Source organism: Oreochromis niloticus, linkage group LG13 (assembly GCF_001858045.2).
Source record: "Oreochromis niloticus isolate F11D_XX linkage group LG13, O_niloticus_UMD_NMBU, whole genome shotgun sequence".
In the NCBI taxonomy this organism is placed as follows: domain Eukaryota; kingdom Metazoa; phylum Chordata; class Actinopteri; order Cichliformes; family Cichlidae; genus Oreochromis; species Oreochromis niloticus.
The window spans coordinates 26,255,250-26,277,587 of NC_031978.2; the positions used below are offsets into that span (position 1 = coordinate 26,255,250).

General features: G+C 41.8%; 1 protein-coding gene across 1 annotated transcript; it reads right to left on the reverse strand.

Annotated features, from left to right (window-relative positions):
• Positions 1–216: 216 nt before the first annotated feature.
• marchf5 (membrane-associated ring finger (C3HC4) 5) lies at positions 217–21,988 on the reverse strand. The gene is made up of 6 exons (XM_019366777.2): positions 21,546–21,988; positions 10,616–10,818; positions 4,268–4,398; positions 4,003–4,186; positions 3,360–3,526; positions 217–1,932 (listed from the first exon to the last, which is right to left on the reverse strand). The coding sequence occupies exons 1-6, from the start codon at positions 21,587–21,589 to the stop codon at positions 1,816–1,818; spliced, it is 846 nt and encodes a 281-aa protein (XP_019222322.1). The 5' UTR covers positions 21,590–21,988; the 3' UTR covers positions 217–1,815.
• Between the last annotated feature and the right edge of the window lie 350 nt (positions 21,989–22,338).

A 22,338-nucleotide genomic window follows, 5' to 3' on the forward strand; every position in this document is an offset into this window, starting at 1 on the left:
GTTTAACGTGAAGTACCTAGTGAGTGGTTTTCATTTAGAAAATCAAACTTTTAATTTCTTAATATATTGAACGACTGTGATTGGCTGGTGGGGGTCATGGGCAGGTGAAGAGTGTTGAGTTTGGTCTTTTTATGTTTCTTGTGTGTTTCTAATTAATAAACAGCTGAATGGAAACTCGTCTGTCGCACTTTTCCAGTCTCAACACGTGCACGTCAATATTTTGAAAATACATTTATTCACAGAGCTCATACTGTAGAAGTCTAAAGTTAGAAGCATCGTGTGCAGTTCAGCCTCTCTCTTGGCAGAGAGGAGATCTGATGGGAAAGGTGTAGTCTGCAGATCTCACAACACCTGTACAGAAGTTGACATGTGCAGGTTAAATATTCCAGGTTGTTGGTTATACAGTGTGTTAAACAGGCTCTCACACTCAGATTCTCATCTCAGCAAGAACTTGTTAATTCAAAGCCACGTTATTTACACATGAACAAAGGAGTTTGATACATTAGGCTTCACGTCTTAGAAACCAAACTGTTTGAGTTGGTTCACTCAAATTACAGAGCTCTATATTCATCCTTCTTAATATCTCAACATTTCAATACATTTGCCAGAAATTGTGGATAAACTTGAACATCTCCCTATATTTTTTCCACCGTTTCAAACCAACGAGATTCTACTTGAAAACCCAATCTAAAAATTAAAGTTTCTGTACACCACTTGGGCAGGACAATATGGCTCGGTATTTGAGTGAAGTGACCCTTTAATTTCCACAAGTGTCCATTCAGAAGTGCTGGCTGCTGCAGTGAGTCACCTTGAGTTACCAGTGTCCGAGGTCATTCAGAGAGAACTACCTGAGTCTGACCTGAGCTGGTCCAAGCTCAGGCAACTGAAGTCCCATCATGGCAGGCCGAGGGGGTGGAGGGGTGTGAATGCCTCTAAAATCTGGAGGCCACAGCTCCAACACAAGTGTCCATCTCCTGTAAGCGCTGCACTGAATGTTGAGTCAGGCACCCCAAGGTTTTCTAATATCACGGCAGTGCTCACCTGCACTGTGATGGGTGACAAGGCTTCAAGACACATCACATGATAGCATTTTGAAAAGTAGAGATGAAGAAGACTCGACAAAGCATGTGAACAAAGTGAACAGCTGCGTATCAGCTTCTGATCTGCGCTCAGCGTGTTAGCCGTTAGATAATCAGCTGCAGTGGCACAATGACGTGGTGAGGCTAGTTTTCTGTTCTGCGTCAGGATTCACATCACATCATTTTATTGTTTGCTCATGAGTACATTCCTTATACTCAACATTAGTCTTCTTTGAACATAAGCCACTACCATTAGCCAATGGTGTGCTGCAAAATAAACAATATAAAACAATTTGTATTTTTATAAAACTAATTACACATGCCCCACATTGTAATTCTTTAAAATACAGTAGGGTTACAATAGTTAACGTGATTGCTGAAGCACATCCACCCTGCAGTCGTACTCAGGAAACAGGTGTGTGTGTGTGTGTGTGTGTGTGTGTGTGTGTGTGTGTGTGTGTGTGTGACTGTAACTGCACATCAACTGCTAACATGCTCCAGTCCGCACGTCTCCATCTTCACTTTCAGCCAGCGTCACAAAATGCCAGCGAAGAGTCACACCGGGGCGGTGAGAGGGGCGAGGTGTGGGGAGGAGGAAGAGGTGGTAATGAGGATGACACGATCAAAAGTCTGTTTCACCAGCACTTCCTGCTCACTGAGCTTTCATCCCGCCCACCCCCTCAAGCGGGGGCGTGTAGTTCCTCCATCCATCTGTCCTCCCTTCTGACGGCCTCCTTTAGGCCTCTTCCTGCTCGGGGAAGTTGAGGATCTTGCGGTGGGCTTGCCTCAGGTACTGCTGCTGTTTGAAGTACACCTTAAACGCCCCCTTGATGGCCACAAAGGCGATACCTCCCTGTAGGTGGAGGAAAGCAAAATGGTGTTGAAAGTGGACTTAAAGACAGACTCAGCTCAACACATCAAAGCTCTCCCCCCACAGCTGGCTCTAGGAGGATTTACTTTAATTTTACACCGACTATCACACACACACGACAGCATCTCATAAACAAACATGCAGATGATTCCTGGCTGTTTCCTGCTCAGCTGTGACCAGGAATGCTAGAGCATTACCTGCACTTACAGATATTTTGGTTAAAAAGGATCATTCAAGAGTAAAGGTGGAGGTTTCTGGAGAGTGAAGCCTTCGAAACCCAAACAGGAAACTGGCTCATTTATGGCAGTCTGTCTGAACAAAGGTGTGTGGATGTCTGTACGTCCAACCTGAATGAATATTACAGTGTATCTAAATAATATTCAAGCTGGGGCTGTTCTTCCAGTATGTGCGCCTTTAAGTGCAAACAAAACATTAATCCATTTAATCAGCAAATGTGATGACTCATTAATCGTCACAGGAAGACTGAAAATCTTCCTTCACTTTGTTTTATATTAGTTGTGATCTTATAGCTGGACTGTTAGGGGCACTTTCACAATTTCTCGAGTACACTGTTAATAACCGAGACTTAAAAGCAATAAAAATGAATGCTTATAGTACTTAGTGATCGTTTACTCTAAATAAACAGTATTTACTGTTGAAAATGTAAAAGCTGAGACTGAACTTAAACTACAAAAATCTATTTAGAAGAAGAAAAGTGGAAACAACTTGAATCCTGACCTCACTACTAACCAACCAAACCCGCCGAGCTGAGGGCCCTTTAAATTAGGCAGGAGTGTCCAAGCTGTCAGTGGTTGTGATTGTGTCAAACTAAACAAACATGGGCTCCGGGATAATTTACTAACTCAAGTGTGTCAGAAAAGTAAATCGAGGCGTCCACACTGGCACTCTGACTAATACTACATGTGATAAATACTGATGTGAAGTTTCAGTCGTCTCCACTCTGGCTCAACACAAAAGGAACAAAGCACCATCTTGTGGGAATATTCATTAATTGCGCTTTGAAAGTTAATTATTTACAGTGGTGTGTTTTTCTTGTCTCACAGTGATCGATCACGCGAGAACAAATAAAGGTTTGACTGATGATGCAGCTCATCTGTTCGCTCTCCTTCCTGCAGGTTTGGCAGGTGAGGACAGAGTGTTCAGCAGTATCAGTGCAGACCAGATCGCATGAGCCGCTCTGGTTACATTTCTGTCCTCCCCATCAGGTTTCTCTTATGTCTAAATGGCTCATACAATGCACAATTAGGCCAAATTAGAGGAGGTCATTTACTCAATAGTAGGGCTAAAACCATTGGGTGGATATACTAGTTGTTTGTACTCTGCTCATCGAACCCCCTGCAGAACTATTGCTACTGTCAGGCGAGTCATACGAGTCTGGTTGGACCCACCAGGATGGTCCTCTGCAGGTTTGAGTTCACGCTGCTGAACATGAGCTTCCCTACGATGGTGGCGATGGTAGGGAAGACCAGGGCGCCGCACAGGATCCGTGTGGCCGACACATGGTCTGCCAGGGGGCTGGCCTCTGCGGGGATCCGAGGAACTGGACAGCCGATCCCTGCAGACACACGAGTATTAGTTTTATTCCTGCATAAACCTGTTAGCGCAGCTGCTGACACAGTTGAGTTTCAGAGGCTGAGGAATGATTTATTTATCTGTTTTGTGGCTGTGATGAAGTGAACGCAGACCGGCTGCAGTGAGGATTTCTGTGATGGATGAGGAGACGGTGTTTGAGGTGTCAATAACTCTCCATATTATTTGTTTTTGTCTGAAACTCGTCTGCCATCATCAGGTTATGTAATCAAGTTTCTGTCTCAGCTCCTTACATGGATTTATATTATTGTCCTTTGAAAAGACATCCTGTCTCTCCAGCAGTGCTGGCTGTTCTTTAGCAGCAGCAGACATTAGAGCATCATCATTTCACACTGACAGTTACACCTGAGTAAGGTTAGACTCTCACAGTGCAGTATACATGTAACAAACACAATATAAACACAGATAAACTCAGGATCAACATAAAGAGTGTGTCCTGACCGGGGAAGATGCTGTTGAGGATCTGCAGTTTGTTAGAGTACTTCCTCCACAGGCGCAGGACGTAGTCTTCCCAGCGGATCATCTTGCCAAGGATCAGCATGACGGGGATGGTGGGCAGCCCGATGAGGAGGAACAGAGGATCAGCCCGCTCCATAACATCCAGGCCCTCCTTATGGCCGACGACCTGGAGGAGACGGCACAGGAGATGGTCAGAGTGGCAAACAGCTGCACACAACTATACTAGTTTTATCTAGTATATCTTTACCTGCATGACAGTGACGGCTCCATATGTGACAGCGGTCCAGTAGATGGAGCCCACCATGATGCCAGCTGCAGCAAAGGGGCCAGCCTTGGAGATGAGGCGGTCAGCCAGGTCCAGCACATAAACCACAGGACCTGATGGAGGCATCATCAGACTTAAGTCACAACTAAGAGAAATACATTTACCCATAACATGTAAAACTGTTGGCTAATATAAATATAACTGTTATCCATAGTTTTAGAGAGCTACTTCAACCATTACACTGAGTACTGCGTACTCCTGACTGGGAATCTGAACTTCAGCGATTATTATCCACTGATCTGATAATCCTCCTAATGTAATGATCATTTTGTGCATCAAAGGTCAGGAAAATGTCCCTCATTATTTTCCCTGACAGCTCAAGTTGTCAAAATATCCTCATTTCCAACCAATTAGATGCATCTCTCTCCCCTCTACAGAAACAGGGTTACTGGGTGTGCTATGCTTGGAGGCACATTACGACAGTGCAGTGACATTAAAAGTAAACTTTCTTCCTCAGACTTTTCCTAAGTTTAAAGCAGGCTGTGCAAGGTGCACGCCTTGTTTTGCGGGTTTATTGACACTTAAGGAGGAGCTTCAAGGGCAGGGCCCACTGAGATTAAAAAGAACTGGGATGCCTCTCGACCAGCATGTAATAAGAAATTAATCTGAAGTTCAAACTTGCCTTTGGAGTAGTGACATCCCTGTCTGACACCAGGAGCAGGACCTTAAAAAACATCTCTGCTGCATTCCCGTCTCTGGCATTCTGGGCCGACTCGAGGGAAATCATGAAATATTTACAGGAAGGCAACCTGATTTCCTCACCCAGACAGAGCCATCCACATCCTATTAATAACTAGCCCAGGAGTCAGTGGGAGGGGAGCGGGGAGGCTGCCAGAGGGACTGAGCACAAGACAGTGCTGGGCCTCTGTGTGTGTGCTGCTTTGGCACTTGGTAAACTGCAAAATTAGATCCACAGAGCACAGCAGTTTGGGCTTACAGGCTCTGAAAAACCTACACTCTCAAACACCTTACTATAAAATCAGTTTACACATGCACGGTTCTCATTTCCAGCAGACCGTGACTGAAATCCTACTTCAGACAGAGATACCGCTCCATCTCTTCTCTAGTTTAGAAATGAAGCAGTCAAGTTGTTTCAGAAACAGTGCTGAGTCACTGGTCATTATGAAAGCAGGACTTTGTTCAAGAACACCTTTCCTCGGGCCATGTCAGCAGCACACTGATAAATATATTGCACAGCAAGTAAAAAGAGCCTGATTGACCTTATAGCACAGAAAGCTGCCATCACTTAGAGTTAAGGACAGCTGCTGCGGTGGGTTACAGGCCGTTACTGGGAAAGGGATTACTGCCAGGGCCCAGTCAGGCACAAGGACAGATTTCAAACAAACACCTGAGCAGATACATTTTTGAAGGAAGGCAAAGATGTGACACATCTCTAACTACAACCTTAACAACACGAGCTTAGAGTAAAAAGACTCAGCTTCCTGAAATAACTCCAGGGGTGCCGTGAGCAGTTTTACAGTTTCTGGACGTAAGACTGGCTTCATTAAACTGTTTGTGCAGCCTGGCCACTATGAGGCTGGTGCCCGTAAGTACCTGCCACACGCTGTATACAATTCAGCCACTGTTAGCAGTGCATGTATTTCTACAGCTGAGTACATTCACTGTGCTGGTCTGTGCTAAATGTCTTTTACTGCAGTGCTGCAGTCCACTTGTTGAGGAAAGAGCTCAAAGTGAGCGAGATGCATTTATCACTTCTAAAGAGTATCTGAGTCTGAGACAGTTTTTAATGCAGCAGCTGTCTCTTATCTGCCAGCAGCTATTTGATGCTTTCAGGCCTCCTGTTACTGCACCCGTGTTTGCCTTTAGGACTGACCTCACAATGCTCCAGAGCATTAATATGCCATATTTTGATGACAGCACTGGAATCTCTTCCGCCTTCTCCCTGCCTAAGCATTATGCCATCACGGGCAAAGGGGACTAGACTGCCCTTAATGGCTGCTGGTAGGGTGGAGAACTGAGCGATTCATTTGAGCCACTGGCAGCAGATTCCATAATTAAGATTATTAAAAAAGGAGGGAGGTAGGGGAAAGTTAGGAGGGGGCCCCGTGCAACTGCAATACCTCGGTAGTGGGCACGCACATTGGCACGCCGTTCCAGCTCACTTGTTTACTCTCTCTCTGGGCTGAGTGTCAGAAAAGGAGCAGCAAGGACACGCCGTCCTCAGGAGTTATATAGCGAGCCAAATTAGCATGATGGGCTAGCTTTGGCTCTGCAGCAGGTGCTGGTGGGAGTACAGCCAGAACAGCATATAGCTGCCCTGCTCTTTGAAGGCTGAAAAATGACTCTGTTCCCCCCCTCCTGGGCTGTAAGCAAGTGAAAAACAATCAAAACCCGGGTTAAGAGAAAAAAAATGATGTGCATCTCAGAATCCACCCACTCATTTGCTCCAACAGCAGGCAGGGGTCCTCACCCGGAGAAAATTACTGTGACCAAACCCTATCCAGCCTCCAGAAATGAGCTGGCCTCAGTGACCGGTCAGTGCTCCCCCGTCTCTACCCGTCCACAGATTTAACTCCATCCGGCCAGACTGAATGCTGTTATCCCTGAGCTGTAAAACTGATAGTATCCAGTAGGTTCATTAAAACTGCAAACAAACAGTGCAAAAAAGGAGTGCATCTGAGCTTTAACAGTTTTTGTGCATTAGGTGACCAAAGATACTGGGTCTCTGTACTAGACATGGCATTGTATAATAAAGAGAACAAGGCTAGAATAAAAATTATGTGAAAGGAACACTGCAGCAATGATGCAGCAAAACCGAAAGCGCTGTACTCCTCCGCCTTGCTTTGAAGTGGACTAATGCCCAGCGAATCCTGCAGCCAGGGTCTCAAGTCCTCAGTCAGAACAAAGAAAAATCTCATAGGTGCAGGGATGTACTCGTTTACTCGCATTTATAGTAACAGTCATATCATTCGCCGAATATAAAACGGCAAAGGTGGGTGTGTGATATTTAATACGTCCCCATTATGCTGGAAGCTGCATGTGAAAAAAACTGCAAACAAACTCATGGAAATTCAAACCCTGACAAAGCAGTCGTGTGAGTAAAAACCCCACGTAACAAATCCAAATGCTTTGCAAATTCAGTCTGACCCAAGTCTGACGTCATGCGGTGCCACGGATGCAAATCAGTGAATCGCCACTTAATGTTTGCATGTGCTGCCCTGCTGGAAAGGACAACACGGAGGTACATCCTCTCCTTTATCACCTAGAAACGCTGTAATTTCATGAATTCATCAGCAGCTCTGCTCATCTCCTCTGTCGCTGTGGGCCTTTGATGAGCTGCTCTGTTTGCTCTTTCCGTGACCCAATTTCACTCCCACTCCTCTCATCCAGACACATCCAACATCCCCGCACACCACCTCCGTCTGACCCTCACTAAAGGGATTTGGGGGTGGGGGTGAGGTAAACTCAACAAGCACTGTGCACATAACCAACCACTGCTCTACTATCCATTTTCCTATTCAAACACTTTCAGCATTTAAAAAAAAATAAATAAATAAAAAAAAAAATGTAAAAGTGAAAAAACAAAAACCCCTAAAAACACATTTGCCTGCTACAGTAAATGGCAGGGGGAAAAAAGAAGCTTTGGTGGACAGTGTGCTAACTGCAGCCTATTAATTCACTTCCAACTCTCACCCAAAAATTGGAATAAGTGGCAAAACAAAGTTTAGGCTACTTCGTCTGCAGAAATCTTCCCAAAACATCCTGAGGCTAAAACTCCACCGCACATCCTCACAGTCTGTCATCTAAACTGAAGGGAAACCAAAGAAAGTTACATCAAAGGCAACACCAACCTCAGCAAATGAAGAGTGATGGTGGCGCGCTGTTTCTGTGTCATTCTCTGAGGGCAACGTCACCCAGCAGATCAGAAACGAGGAAGCTCTTTCAAAATAAACCGCTGGCCTATCCATCACCATGCTCTAAACCACTTCAGTATTTGAACACATGACTAAAGAACACAAACTGTGGAGTAGGCATCAGGAGACTGAGGGTAAACATTTAGCCACAAGTCACTTCTATGACTGGCTTTTTTATAAAGAGCTGTCCAAAAATAACAAGCCGCAAAGCCATCATAATCATATGGCACAGTGTGAGAAACACTGATGCAGTCAGTCTAAACTGTAAATTCCACTGGCGCGCTGTACAACAGAGGCTCAATTCATAAAGAGCCTCAAAGCCAGAGCATGTGAGACACCAACATTAGATAACAAACATATTTATATATATACGAAATTTCAATAAACAGCAAAATCAGATCCAATCGAGATTTGTTCATCTATCTATCTATTAGGACAATTCTGATTGCACAAGCAGAATAAGCAGGGCATGTTACAGCCAACAATCCCAAAGATTGTTTAAAGAGAACTGAAACACTGTGACAGGTTGACTTTATAACTTACCGTATGGATATTCTGTTTCACTTTTACTCAGCTGCTACATATGCTGCACACGGACAAGACGTTACCACGTCAGAGCCCCAGTGAAAGCTAAACTATGATATCCATTTCTATTGGTATTCTTTTTATGCTTTGGGGCAGGGGTCTCAAACCTGTGGTGCTTTCCTCCTCTGTCTAATGTGGCTCCCCATAAATCTAGGAACAGGTAAATGAACAATTTCCAACTGAACCTCAACAGCAGTGGCCAAGAAGCCACAAAGAAGGATAGAGAATTTAACTGATTTAACAATAGTTTTGCAAAGATGCTATTCTTGGCCATTCCTTCCCCGTTCACATATTTTACAAAAATAAATATTCCTGAGGGAAGGGGATCAAATTTGTTTGTTATCCACCGATTATTTCACAATTTCTACCAATTTCACAACCAACCTTTGTAGAAATTGCCCCATATTGGGTGCATGCTTTTATTGTTGTCTGCAGAAATGTTTCAAATTTGTGAATAAATAAATAAATAGAACTTAACCTATTTAACTTTGTACTACTGAATGTTTTTTTTACTTCCAAGTACTGATTAACTGTGCTTCCAGGAATTGAGTCAATTAACACACCCTTAAATACAAAAGGGCTGTAGACACATCCACATATGCCCGGCAACCACTTTCCAATAATGAGCTCGTAGATGGAGGTCAGACAAACACTTGAGGTTGGAGAAGCATGCACAGAAGCTCAGCTTAAAGCACCAAAGTGAGTGACAGCACAGCGTTGGTCACTATAAATATACATGAACCTGTTTACCAGTTGGGCCCAGCCTCTTGCAGGCTAACATTGTGTTCGCTTCTGTCTCAAATTTCAACTTCTCCCTCTCTCTATGAGGCTGAAATGGCAACGGGCCAGTGGCTGATGGGTAACCAAGTGATAAGTATACAACTTCATGTCCAAGTCTTCACATCCAGCAGCAAAAAATCTAACAAATAAAACCAACTTCCCTGTGATGCAACTGCAGTGTGTTCTGTGAGAGTCGCTCACTGTCTTAGAAAGGTATGAAGAGATCTGAGAAAGTGAGCTGTGAGCAGCTTGTGTCCAAATAAGCACAGCTCTGCGTGGTGTGTTTTCACTAGGTGAGTCATAGCTTTTGGGAACAATCGAAGCCCTCGTCACTCTGACGTGTCGAGTTAATTGAGGCAGCCGCTGCTGGTCAGTCAGCGAGCACGCCCCTGTTCCTCGTCACAATGAAATGAAACATTTACCCAGATCGCCACAGAACTTATGCTGGATCTCGAGTAAATAAACATGCACTGAGGCAAAACAAACTCAACAGTTCCCAGAGTTCGGATACAGTTGCAGGCAGTGACTCAAACAGAAGTTTATTTACATGGAAATTTTCTCTGTAATTCTGTTTTGATGTTGAAAACTGCCAGAAAGGCTGTATGAGAGCTCATACAGCTCTCAGCAGTATATTAAATTTAGATTTGTGAACAAGAAATTTATCTCAGCTTCTCAGCATGGCGTGGGGCTATAAGTTAACCATCCTTATATTTCAACCATGCTGTACATCACACACTACTCCATAGGATCTAAGGCCTTTCAATTTTACATGATCCTAAATATACCTGATCCTCGTTTTGAAAATGTATGCCACAGACATAAATCACACATAGCTTCAAAGACTGGAGTACTGCAATCACTCAAAGTTTTGCAGTAGACCTTGAAAAACATAGCTGAAGGAATAATTATCCTCTTAATTTCCTCAAGCACAGAATCCTCTCAGCCCAACAAGACAACAAAAGCTAGTGACATTTCAAGGCCATCTCATCACACTTCCACAAGGTTTTATCTTCAGAGAAATGCAACCCACCCAGTTTGGGAAAGACAATGAGGTATTCTGCATTGCACTGTGGGCAGGCTACGCGTGCTGTGCTGTTGCCTCGCTGTTTCTCGTCCACCCAGCGTTGCAGGCAGGTCTGGTGAACCCACTTGGTGGAGCCGCGGCAGCGACACGGGCGAACCCACTCTGCCGTGCGGTCATCTTCGTCCGTGGCAAAGCACACCCAGCAGCTCCTAAAACAAACACACATGCCCAAAGTCAGGATGAGACACTGAAACAAACATGGCTGCAAAAAATAAATAAAAATACTAGCAGCCACCAATGGTACCCCTCAGTCTCCTAGTAGACAGACTTATGGCATTAATTTCAAAATCGTACGCCACCTTGCTCTCAAGTTATCGCATTCACAAGATTTTCAGAAAACTTACTCTGACCTTGAGGTGAAGGTCACTGAGATTCAAGCTCGTGTGAAACCTTTAGTAGATACACCTATGGTATCAATTCGAATCTCCTACATTACCTCATTCTCACGTAATCACATTCAGGAACTTAGTCCATGCCATCTGCGCCCCCGGGAGGGCGATGACAACACCCCCATCAGCCTTGTACAGCTGAAGGGTAAAAGAAAGACATGGTTGTAAATAGAGCTGCAACTATTGATTATTTTAGTAATCGAGTAAACTTATAATCTAATAATTCAGTGTCCAACCTAACAACCCTCAGGTCAGTGGCTCAGAGTTTAATGGGCTAATGGTTTGGGGGGTTTTGGCTTGTGAAAAAAAGTTTGTGTTTTTATATTTTTAAATATTAATGCAATTTAATGAATACAATGTTTTATAATATTTCACTTTTAATCTGAAAAATGTTACAAAAGTCTTGAAATTAATATAGTCTCGTACACCCCGTGCCCCCCTTTAGACTCACCCCTGTTTGCTGCAGGTATCTCATGTAAAATAGGACAGCTGCTGTCAGCCTTCATCAAGCTGTATAATTTGAACATGCTATCAGACCATGTTATCAGTTCATCTGCATATTTTAATACAGCTTCTGGAGACTTGGTGCAGATTTTTCTGTGTAAAACAAACGGCAGATGATGGAGCAGCTACAAAGTGCTTTGATGAAGGACTCCTGCCTGCTCTTTCCCAGTAAAGGTTTTAATGGTGATTATAGGAACAGTGTTGCTGTTTTAGACGCTAGAAACAGGTTTTCCTTCACTCAACCCGAGCTCAGCATCTCAGTGATGGCTCCACCTCTTTGCTCTTCAGGGTGTGTAAACAGACTCCGTCTCCATGTTAAACTGTGCCAGCGTCATCATCACTGCTGCTGTTGTGTTATCAGTGTTTTTGTTTAAAACTGGAAGCTGCGTGGGCTTAATGTTGTCAAGACTTTTTATTGACTTCTCTTAAATACGTTTGTATCACAGGTCTGTTTTTAGTCGCAAATATGGTTGAAAGGCTCATGTTTAAATTATGTAACACATCAGCGTACTAAAAAGCTGTGCATTAAACAAAGCATCGAAACAAAGAAGTTGTGTTGAGAATTTTTTGCAATCAAATTATTTGAAATACTCAAATCGTTGCAGCTCTAATTGTAACAACAATTTATCATTACTGAATGTGTGATTTAAAAATAGAAAAACTGATTAGATGTGGCTTCATAACTGTGACTGATACAAGAGACAAAATGACCAAAGAGTTTACGCTGAATGAAAGCCAGGATTACATTTAAGTGAACAAAACAACTGAGGCGTCACTATACAGACGAGGGTGAGCTCATGCAATGAAATCAATTGAGACAAAGTTAGAATATCTTGCATCTGACAATTAACAGGCTTAGGGTCATGGAGCTGTATGTGAGTTATATGTGTGTGGTTGATGAGATAAGAGTAAAAGACATCAAGTGAAACCAAAGTAACCTTTCACCTTTAAGAGAAAATCTGCACTTAGCAACAAAAACTATTGAGAGTCAGTTTTTGAGCCGATGAGACTTATTTAGACTTCTTACCGAGTGTTAGCACAGCCGTTTTCAGCATTCACACAAAGCTGATAGTAGCAGTTAATAAAGTCTTACTTACAAGTCTACATTAAGTGGCCTTGATGAACACACCCGCACAAACAGCATTGCTCCGTGTTGGTGTCTCTACATGAAATCAGCCAATCAATACATAAACCCTATAGGCAAACAAGCTGCAATGCTGACTGCTCATCAAGCCTATCTGACAGTGCTGCAGGAAGCGTTCAATGGACACACAGCAGCTCAAACAAACAGGCCCTTCATCCTGCCATCTGGATACAAGGCAGACAATTTCCAAGGGATTGCATTTCAGATCACATCAGTGTCAGCTTCCTTTTCTAACAAGCATTGGTAAAAGAAGCAACCTCAACATATACCGATTCTCTACTTCCGCTGATCCTAGCCATAGCTAAACATTTCTGACTTTGACGCCAGTATTATTCACCACGCTACTCATACACCGAATCAGCAGGTCAGTGTTCATTGTGACATCTGATTTTATTTTAATTATTTTTAGTTTTACTCAAACTATAGGATTATAATCCTAACTCTAAAGTGATTCAGTTGATTAAAATATAAAGTGTAAAAGCTTGTTGTGTTTTTACTGGTGAGAGTGAATCCACATAGTTTACGAAGCATCTTATTTTCCTTGACTTCAAATGTGGGTAATTTGGGTACATGTCCACTCTTCTCTTCCTCCCAAGCACATCGTCTATTAGTTTTTATTTACTTATTGTCTTGTTGTTGTTGTGAGGAAAAAAAAAAAAAAAAAGAAGGTCATTGATGAAAACTATGACAACATAATTCAAGCCAAACCACATTTTATCCCTTGACATACAGAGATGGGAGTAAACCTTCTCTTTACTTAAAAAGTGCTGTACCTCTTAGGAAAGTTCTGCCGGTCTTTTACATCCTTATCCTCCTCCACTGCAAAGCAACCCAACATGTGCAAGATAATTTGATATCGAACTTCCCTGACCTTACCAAAGCACATCTCCTAGTGTGACATATTACGTTTCCATAATTAATCAGCAATGTGCGACTGGCTGGATGGGTCACCACCAGGGTGCCTCACTGCATATAGCTCAGTTTGAGAATCTGCAGAATCTTACTTCAGCTGCCATCAACTCATGAAAACCTTCACAGGTTAGATCTGAATAATTGATGCAAGTAAATCAACAGCATGTCTAGAGTCTCGACTCCGCCAAGCTCAAGGGACTTCTACTGGTTCTCCGGTTGCAACAGTATACTGGTTTTCAAGCGTTAATATGATATGAAACTTGATGGCTATCGTACCATGAACATTTGCTTATGAACAGTATCTTGCTGTGCGCATCTCCTTTCCTCATTGACAACCTGTCAGACAACTTGCGCCACACATGCACATCCGGAGGAGAAATGTCAGCAAGAAACAAGGCTGATGCCACCGATCTGCACCGTCCGCCTGAAAAGAACCTAAAAGCAGAGTGCAATTACTTTAGATATCCCAAAATAATCAGCTCTCATGGATTTGTTTATCGGGGGGATGGTTCCTTCCAAGTTACTGATCTGTGTAATACTGTGATACTGTCTGGGGTACATATCATATCATCAAAATATACTGATTATGGTTTTCTAATCATCCATCCATCCACTTCCACTTATCCTTTTCAGGGTCGCAGGGGGGCTGGAGCCTATTTCAGCGGTCTTAGGGCGAGAGGCAGGGTACACCCTGGACAGGTCGCCAGTCTGTCGCAGCGCTAACAGATAGACAAAGACTTCCATTTGGCTGTTTGCAGAAATGAAGGAAAACCACTTAACAATCTGGTTTTAAAAACTTAAAAATGTTTAGGTTTTTCTTAAACTAGCCTGTTGCTAGGCGATCCGCTGGTTTGGTAGCTGACTGTGACCCATTTTCAACTCTACTATCTGTGTGAGATTTATGATCTCATTTTCATAATTACTCTGAACCTTGAACAGTTGGCATTTCACTGGATGAATGAAAAAATGATTAGTTTACATACACCTCCCATAAATCTCTGGCATACACACAGTAGAAAAACACTGATTAAGAACCCCCCCTTCTCACCCATAGTTTGTGATGATCTAAGTTTGGTATCATTCACATTATGAATTATTTGTGCTCAGAAATCTAGCAGATTACTATTCCAAAGGTCAACACAACAGTAAGACGCCTAACCAAAGCACACTGCAGAAGAAGGTGCCTGTTTCTGACCTGATAAGCTGTAGCTACAGTTTACTCTTCAATTTCCTGTTTTTAAACCACAGGTATAACGGGAACAGGGAAAACCTGTTTGCTTTCACAATTAAGTAAAAAATGTTTCCTACACCAGGAATTTTAGAAATACCCCCACCACCAAAACCAAAGCTCCATTTGTTTAATCCCTTCATGGCATGCAGAAGTACTATTTTAAAAAAAGAAATTCATTGCATGCATTGCGGGGATGCAGCATGAAGACAATTTGGTGACTCTCCTTAGCTTTAGTCAAGAGAGGGAAAAAAGAAAAACTGGTTAGTTTAGAGTGACATTTTCCTTGCTGACCACCTCTAGCAACACTCAGCATATCCCTATGTAACACCATAATGGATGCCAAATCTGTGGACTCCCACTAGAGCTAGATGTGCTCCATTACCGGGGCCACAGCAGAGTATTTTTGGGGGGGGGGTCCTCTGTCAAATACAGCATGACCAATATTTGAATTATTTGCTCAGGTAGCTACCTACCTCCAATGAATTATTTGTCAATACTCCCCTGGTGTTGAATAAAATATGACAACGCAGGAGAGGACACTCCAGGTCGAGGTGCTCAGATGACACGTCAGTGAGAATGTGTGGTGTGATGGAAACATCACCCCCCATTCAAGATCATATCTACAGTCTTTACTGAGGTTCACCCTATAACTGACCCCTGCCTATGTATGTGTACTGGTATCATACTACTCAATTTAATTCAAATGGTGTTCTCGCATTGATCTGCAATACAAAACTGAAAAAGCCCAATATAAAAAAATGCATCATAGGAATCTGTGGTTCTTCAAAAACACTGCAGACTGAAAATGAGGCTGCCGTTAAAAAAAAAAAAAAAAAAAAAGTGATGATGAGACGCCGAGCAGAACGGTGGACAGACGTCTCCACAGAAACACGACAGCGGAGAACAAAACCCAGCTCTACCTTAGATTCACTGGCTCTTGTTCCTGTAACCCAGCCCCAGAGCATGACAGAACCTATTACAACAGCAGTGAAACACTATCTTCTGTGCGAAACCTTAATCTCTGGCTTGCTGTCGCCTCAGCCCTGTTTAACAGAACAGTCAACCAGATAAGCCAGAATGACGACTGCATACTGAGAAATCCTGTGCAGTCTGATATAAAAAAAAACAAAAAACACAGGCTTGTATATCAGAATGCAACAATTTTCTAAATATTTTAACCCTATATGCAATGAAAAGATCAATTTTAAATGTTGAAACGATTATGTATAATCTGCAGATTGACATGTTGAATTATTGCTAATAAAGCTGCTGAAGGACTTTCAAGAACACAGAGACATGATGATGGCGACGTGCCTGAAATCCACTGAAGGAAGGTGACCTCCTGTATCACCAAGTTATTTACATGTTAAACAGGCAAACTCATGTGGGTCTCTGCTGCTTTTACAATAAAGCTTTAATCCACCTAATGCACAGAGACTGCTTTGAAACTTCAAGGGCAGGCAGGCAGCAATGCATATTATCATTTTTATTTCGGCAGTTATTTTGAAAACCCTTCAAGCCCACGGGATCAAAAGAATGTGCAGCACAGAGGCACTGTGGATCCTGTCGAGCTGCGCCACTGTCACGCGTTTCAACTCAGCTGTGGATTTTATTCTGACAATAGAAGAAAGCTCCAGGCTGACACAGACATGGGAGAATGGGGTCTTAAGGTACACTATGAAGGAATACAGAATGGCAATGATGTGATTGACACTGAGATATTAATGGCAATCTTAATATCAGTATTAAGTGTGACAGATAGCTACTTTCTCGCCATCTCACAAGCCAGGCTCCTGTCCTCAAGAAGAGCACCCCACAAAGGCCCCTTTCACTCAGCAATGACCATGTGACTGTGGGAAAACTGGAAGCTGCCCAGCATAAAGGCAGAGCACCAGACTTTGGTCTGGTCTTAAAGTAAAGTTAAGGCCTTCGATGGCTTTTATGAATGTAGTCTTGTCCAAGCTTGTTAAATAACAGCTCGAAGTGTTAGTATTGCATTAAACTTTGTGTGTCAGTATCCAGTTAACTTTCTGGGGTCGATAGACAAGCCAGTATGTCCAAATCACATGCCCAATTTAAGATTCCATAGCAACAAGATGCAAGCTAAGTCTCCATTTCAACTTGTGTTGAAAGTGCAGACTTCAAACTACATACTAGTTTTAAATTTTGTATGTATAAAATGCTTTTTCGAAACGGTAAATATGGCATTTTATAAGGACAGCGAGTTCTTGCGAGCAAAAAACAAAACAAAAACACATATGACGCCTCTTTTCCATCGGTGGAAAAATTTACTATGTCACCCATAAAAAAACATAATAGGGTAACACGTGACATTTGGTTGTTTCGCCAGAGTGATGGCAGTGAGAGAACAAGCGAGAGAGTGAGGGATTTGGATTGAGATTTTTGAGACGAGAGAGATTTGTGACGTTTAACGTGTTTGGAGTGTAGCTGGTGTGTTTTGTTGTCTTGTGTAGTTAGTTTATTGCGGTTGTTTGTTTGTGTGTCAAAACAATGAGGGCACTACTGTTTCCAGCCAAAAAGCCACCAAAGGCAGACTGCAAAGTAAACGCTGTCTCCAGGTAAAACAGGAGGAGTGTTGTCAGGTTTTCAGGTTTTAGGCCTGTCAATAAATTTATCTTTTAAATTTATATTTGCACTCCAAGTTATGAAAATGACTCATTATACATGTATATGGTTTTTAGAGTAAAAAAATATAACTTGGATTTTATGATTTCTTTGTGATTTTAGATCAACTGTGTTAATAGAGTATGTCAAAATGAAAAAATAAGGGTAACTTCAGACATGTGAGGTTGTGCTGAAAAGGATGATATCAAACAAGGCAAGGTAAGTTAAATATAAATGTACTATCAAAAGTAGTGAAAAACAACCAATTAAACCCTGGACCCGAGAGGGTTAAACAAGTCATTAGCTGTAATACTGACTCTAAAAGTTTCCATGGTCTTAAAGTCATGGGTCTTTAACAAACAAGTCTGATAACATAACACAGTGTCCTCCTTTCAATATTGTGCAACTGAATGAAGCAACTTCAACTCCAGCTTCTAAAAATACCAATTTGAATCAACACTTCAATGACAGTCTCTGGAAAAACATTTTAATCATTACAGATATTTTATTAGTCTGGGGCTTATTTATATTAACGTCCAGTATGTAAGAGTCTGACCTGAAACACAGGAGAATCTCAAATTTAAGTTAAGTTCAATGAAGTATCAAACAAGGAAACTATTACAACATGAGGCCACTACTTAAGAAAAAAAAAATGCATGTGCTTTTAGTATCTCTACAAAGCACTATGATCTGTGGTGTACGACAAAGTAAAAGGACTGCATGCTTTAAATAGCCTTTGAGTGGCTAGTGTCCAAAGTTAACAAAAATAAAATGCCAAGTGGTGATTTACTCCACTTTATTAATAAAAACCTTTTGCAGTGACGTGCCACAGATTTGATGTTTAAAGGTAATTTTTAATGGTACATAAAAAGCTATGAAGACTCAAACAGCACTGAGAAAGCATTGATTTGGGGCAAACAACATATACAGGATATTCTCGTTAGTTTGTGATTTAAATAACTCAAGCCTGTTATCTAAACCAGCTATCTTAAAATGTGGCATGAGCTTCCACTGGCATTAATGCTGGCTAATACAGGTTATTTATGCAAGCTGTGGGTTACCAAGGAAAGACATGCTGACCAGCCACTGATTTGTTTCTTGGAACATGTCATTAATCTACTCCATGCAAACAAAATAACCAAGTCTCTGTGGTTGTTTTCCATGAAAGGAAAAAAAAAAATAAAATCATGACTTGACCGTTTGATAAGGTCGAAAAAGAGCCTGCAGAAGCTGACAATGTTCCATATTAAAACTGCAAAATCATGACTGTAAGGTCAATTGTTCTTAGCTCACTTACAGCACATATTTATTGATCCATTCACGCAGAGATCAATGGGGTCAGCAAGAAAAGAATAAAACATGTAGGTTCTGTATAAATAAATAAAATAAAAAAGGTCAGGCTGGATTAAAATGTGCTTCCTTCTTCCATTTGTGAAACACTGCATTGCAGAGGCAGCTGGCTGCTTGTGGCAGGCCCAGATAAGAGCCTGTGGAGCCTCATGTTTGTCAGTGATAGAGGCTGGGTACACAACTGTCTAGGAGTAAGCAGACATGACATACATCTTCCTGCCTTTGGCTACTCAAACATTGCATGGGTTATTGCCTCTGCTACGCACCAGCAGCACGCAGCTAAAGCACGTTTCACAATGATCATGTCCCCTTCCTTTCTTTCTGCCACTGTACTATGTGCCTGGGAAATGATTTCAAAGTCCAATGTTCAATATTGACTCAATATTGCTGCGTTACTTGTCTGCAAAGGTTTTTACAGACAGCATACGTGATTTTGAAGGAAATGGCACGCATCACCTCAACCCCAACAAACAAAGATTCAGGTCACACATGCAGCATGAGAAGACTAGGAAAGGGTGTCATGGTGGCACTGTGACATAAACAAAGAAGTTAATCATACCCATGAACGCCTGTTGTGTTTTTACATACTGAAGAAAACACAGGCAGTCTGATTAGTAATAAAAGATGTTTAAGATTCACCAACGTCTAAATTAAAAACATAACTCCCTCCTTTCTTGAACAATAAGATTTTATGAAAACTAACAATATATAGCACTGAAGGATTTGTCTGTGTCCTTCACTTTTGTGTATTGCCAATATAAACAGAGGTAAGATGATAACTTGCATGACTTGGCCTTTTTCACAGACAATTTATAACCCCAACAAAACACTCCTCCAAATCTCTGACTTGGATTACTTTGTATTTCAAAACATATCACAAAGTAAGTGCTGTTGTTGACCGATCTTTCTGGGCAGGTGAGATCATACCCACTCAGTACCCACTCAGGTTTGTTCAGCTGATTAAATTGACGCTTTTTACTAGAATTGTTGAATTGAGTGCAGTACGAATAAAGGCCACCAAGTCAGTAAACTGTATTCTGTAAACTAAAACTGAGTTTTCCCTATTGTACATATGCAGGGGCTTTTAACTACAAACTTGGTGATGTAAGAAATCACTGCAAATGAGAAAGTTTATCTGGCAGCAGGAGCCAAACCTACATGACATCACATCAACCCACGGCAACAAACACAATGCTCCAAACACCTGCAAAACTTATACTTCTTTTGTGTCTCATTAAATGTCTCTTACAGTATATAAACCTGTTAGGTGAGTTAAGCTTTAGCCTCATTACTTAAACTACAATATGGTAGGTATTTGCAAAGCAAAAGTATAACTGCTTTGACAGGGAAATTGTTTAACTTCTGTTTTAAGAATCGCATCCTGAATTACACTTTGCCACGTAAAGTTATCGTTTCTCTTCATCCTATATAAGCAATGACTAAAAGCAACTCGAAATGCTGAAAGTGAGATTTAAAAAAACAAAGTCAAACACAAGCTAAGTAATTCTTTTCTGAAAAGGAATTGAACTTGTCGCTGCAGGAGTTCAGATCACAAATATTGAAAATGCCTTCAAGGTGTGGATCTGAAGGCAAACTATAGGGAAGCTGTGTCTATACTAGAGAATAAAAGTACCTTTGATCAAGTGTAGACCTCATACAGCTTCAAGTGAACTAAAATCTTTCTATTATGTGGCTTTACACTCCATAACGCCACTGAGGTTCGGCCTGTTGATAAACTTCTACTCCCTGTCATGATGAAAGTGAAAGGAGACCCTTTTTGACCAGAATGCTGCTTGACAGAAACCATGGCTGAGCTGCTTCTTTCTGTTGTGAAATATCCCAGCTATGACATGGTGATAAAGCATTGATGAAAATATGTTTAAGCAGACTTGCTTTGTTGCTGGCTACAGAAACAGCTCCTCATCTGCTTCCAATTACGTTTGCGTCTGTTGACACTTGCTGATTGTACAACAAAATTATTCCCCATGATGTAAGCGTTTTGTATTCTCTTCTTATATATGAGTGTATACAGTATATGAACTTGTGGAGTTCTGATCTTGCGCCTCAGTTACATTCACGTGTTCTTCTTTTGTTCTACTTGACCGCAAACATTTCTCGACAGGCATTTTGGAGCACCCTGAATCTGATTTTCGCTTTTGTACAAGTACGCAAAAACAAACTTTGTTCAGACATCTTACTAAAGAATCGAAAAGATTCTCTTAGAAATTAATGAACGTTTCAGCTGCCACAGAAATTAAATCAGGTCTGATGTAACACAGATAAGCAGGTTTGTTCTCAACTATGAACGTGACATTTTCAGGTATTTTACTGGACGCGGGGTCCTGCCTAAGGGTCAATAGTTAACAAGCCAAATATTTGGACATTTCTCCATGGCCTTATGAATTGTATCCAGTTTGAAAACACAAAATAACTGGCCATAGAATTACTTAACACAATATCCACTAATTCGTTGGCAGGAGCTAGGAGTCCAGGACTTCCTTTGTAAACTAAAAATTCCCTGGCGAGGGAAACTTAATGATAATCAGAGCTGAGTTGAAAGTTCGTATCCTGTTAAAAAAAAATTATAGTGTCTCACTTAAAGCCCAAATTGGGGGACGGTATTCTGACAATACCGTCCCCCAATTTCTCTTGACGACTATTTTGTTTTTAAGTTTAGCTATGTGGCTGCCATTAGCATGCTAGCCCCAAACTTGAACTCACCTGTCCAAATTCTGCTGCATGCCAACTGCGTTCTGTTCCGCCATTGTTGTAGAGGCCAAAAAGGTTCAGCTGTCTTCTTGGCGGAAATTAATTGCGTTACAGGTAAAACATTCGAAATTTAGTTCTCGTTAATTTGTTGCAGCTAAAGTCGACGAAGAAAAAAACACAAAAAACACCTGCTAGCAAGTTAGCTGTTGAACTAATGCTAACAAGCTACATAGGCCTTCGCCCAGATGCGGTGCAACACCCGCAAACAAACCGGTATTTTTTTTTAATCAAAAAACTATTCCTCCTCCTCCAACGCAGTCTACGTAACACTTATATGCGTTCGATGGGCTATTTCGGGCAAAATTCTTCTTTATATCTGCCACGGCCTCGTATGGCGTGACTGTTTGACTCCATTGACAGGCTGTCTCTGAGGTAACGCAAAGACACCACGTCTGTGCGCATCTACGTAATCAAAACAAAGCAAGCACCGCAAAGGCGAGCATGGGAAATGTAGTTTCACAATATCGCTCTCTCTCGCTCTCTCTCTCTCTCTCTCTCTCTCCCTCTCTTTCTTTCTTTATCTCTTCGCTGAATGCCCAAATAAAAGCTCTGAATCATCTCCAGAGTTGCCAAGAAAGACTATTAGAGGTGTATAGCCATTATTAGTACGCACTGCGAATGTAGTTATTCCCGTTCGTACATGCGTGTACGCGAGTGCGAACCACGACAAATGCAATAATGTGACAAATACAGTCCAATAATCTCAGAGAGGAAACCTTATCCATAATGTGACTGCGTGAGAAGC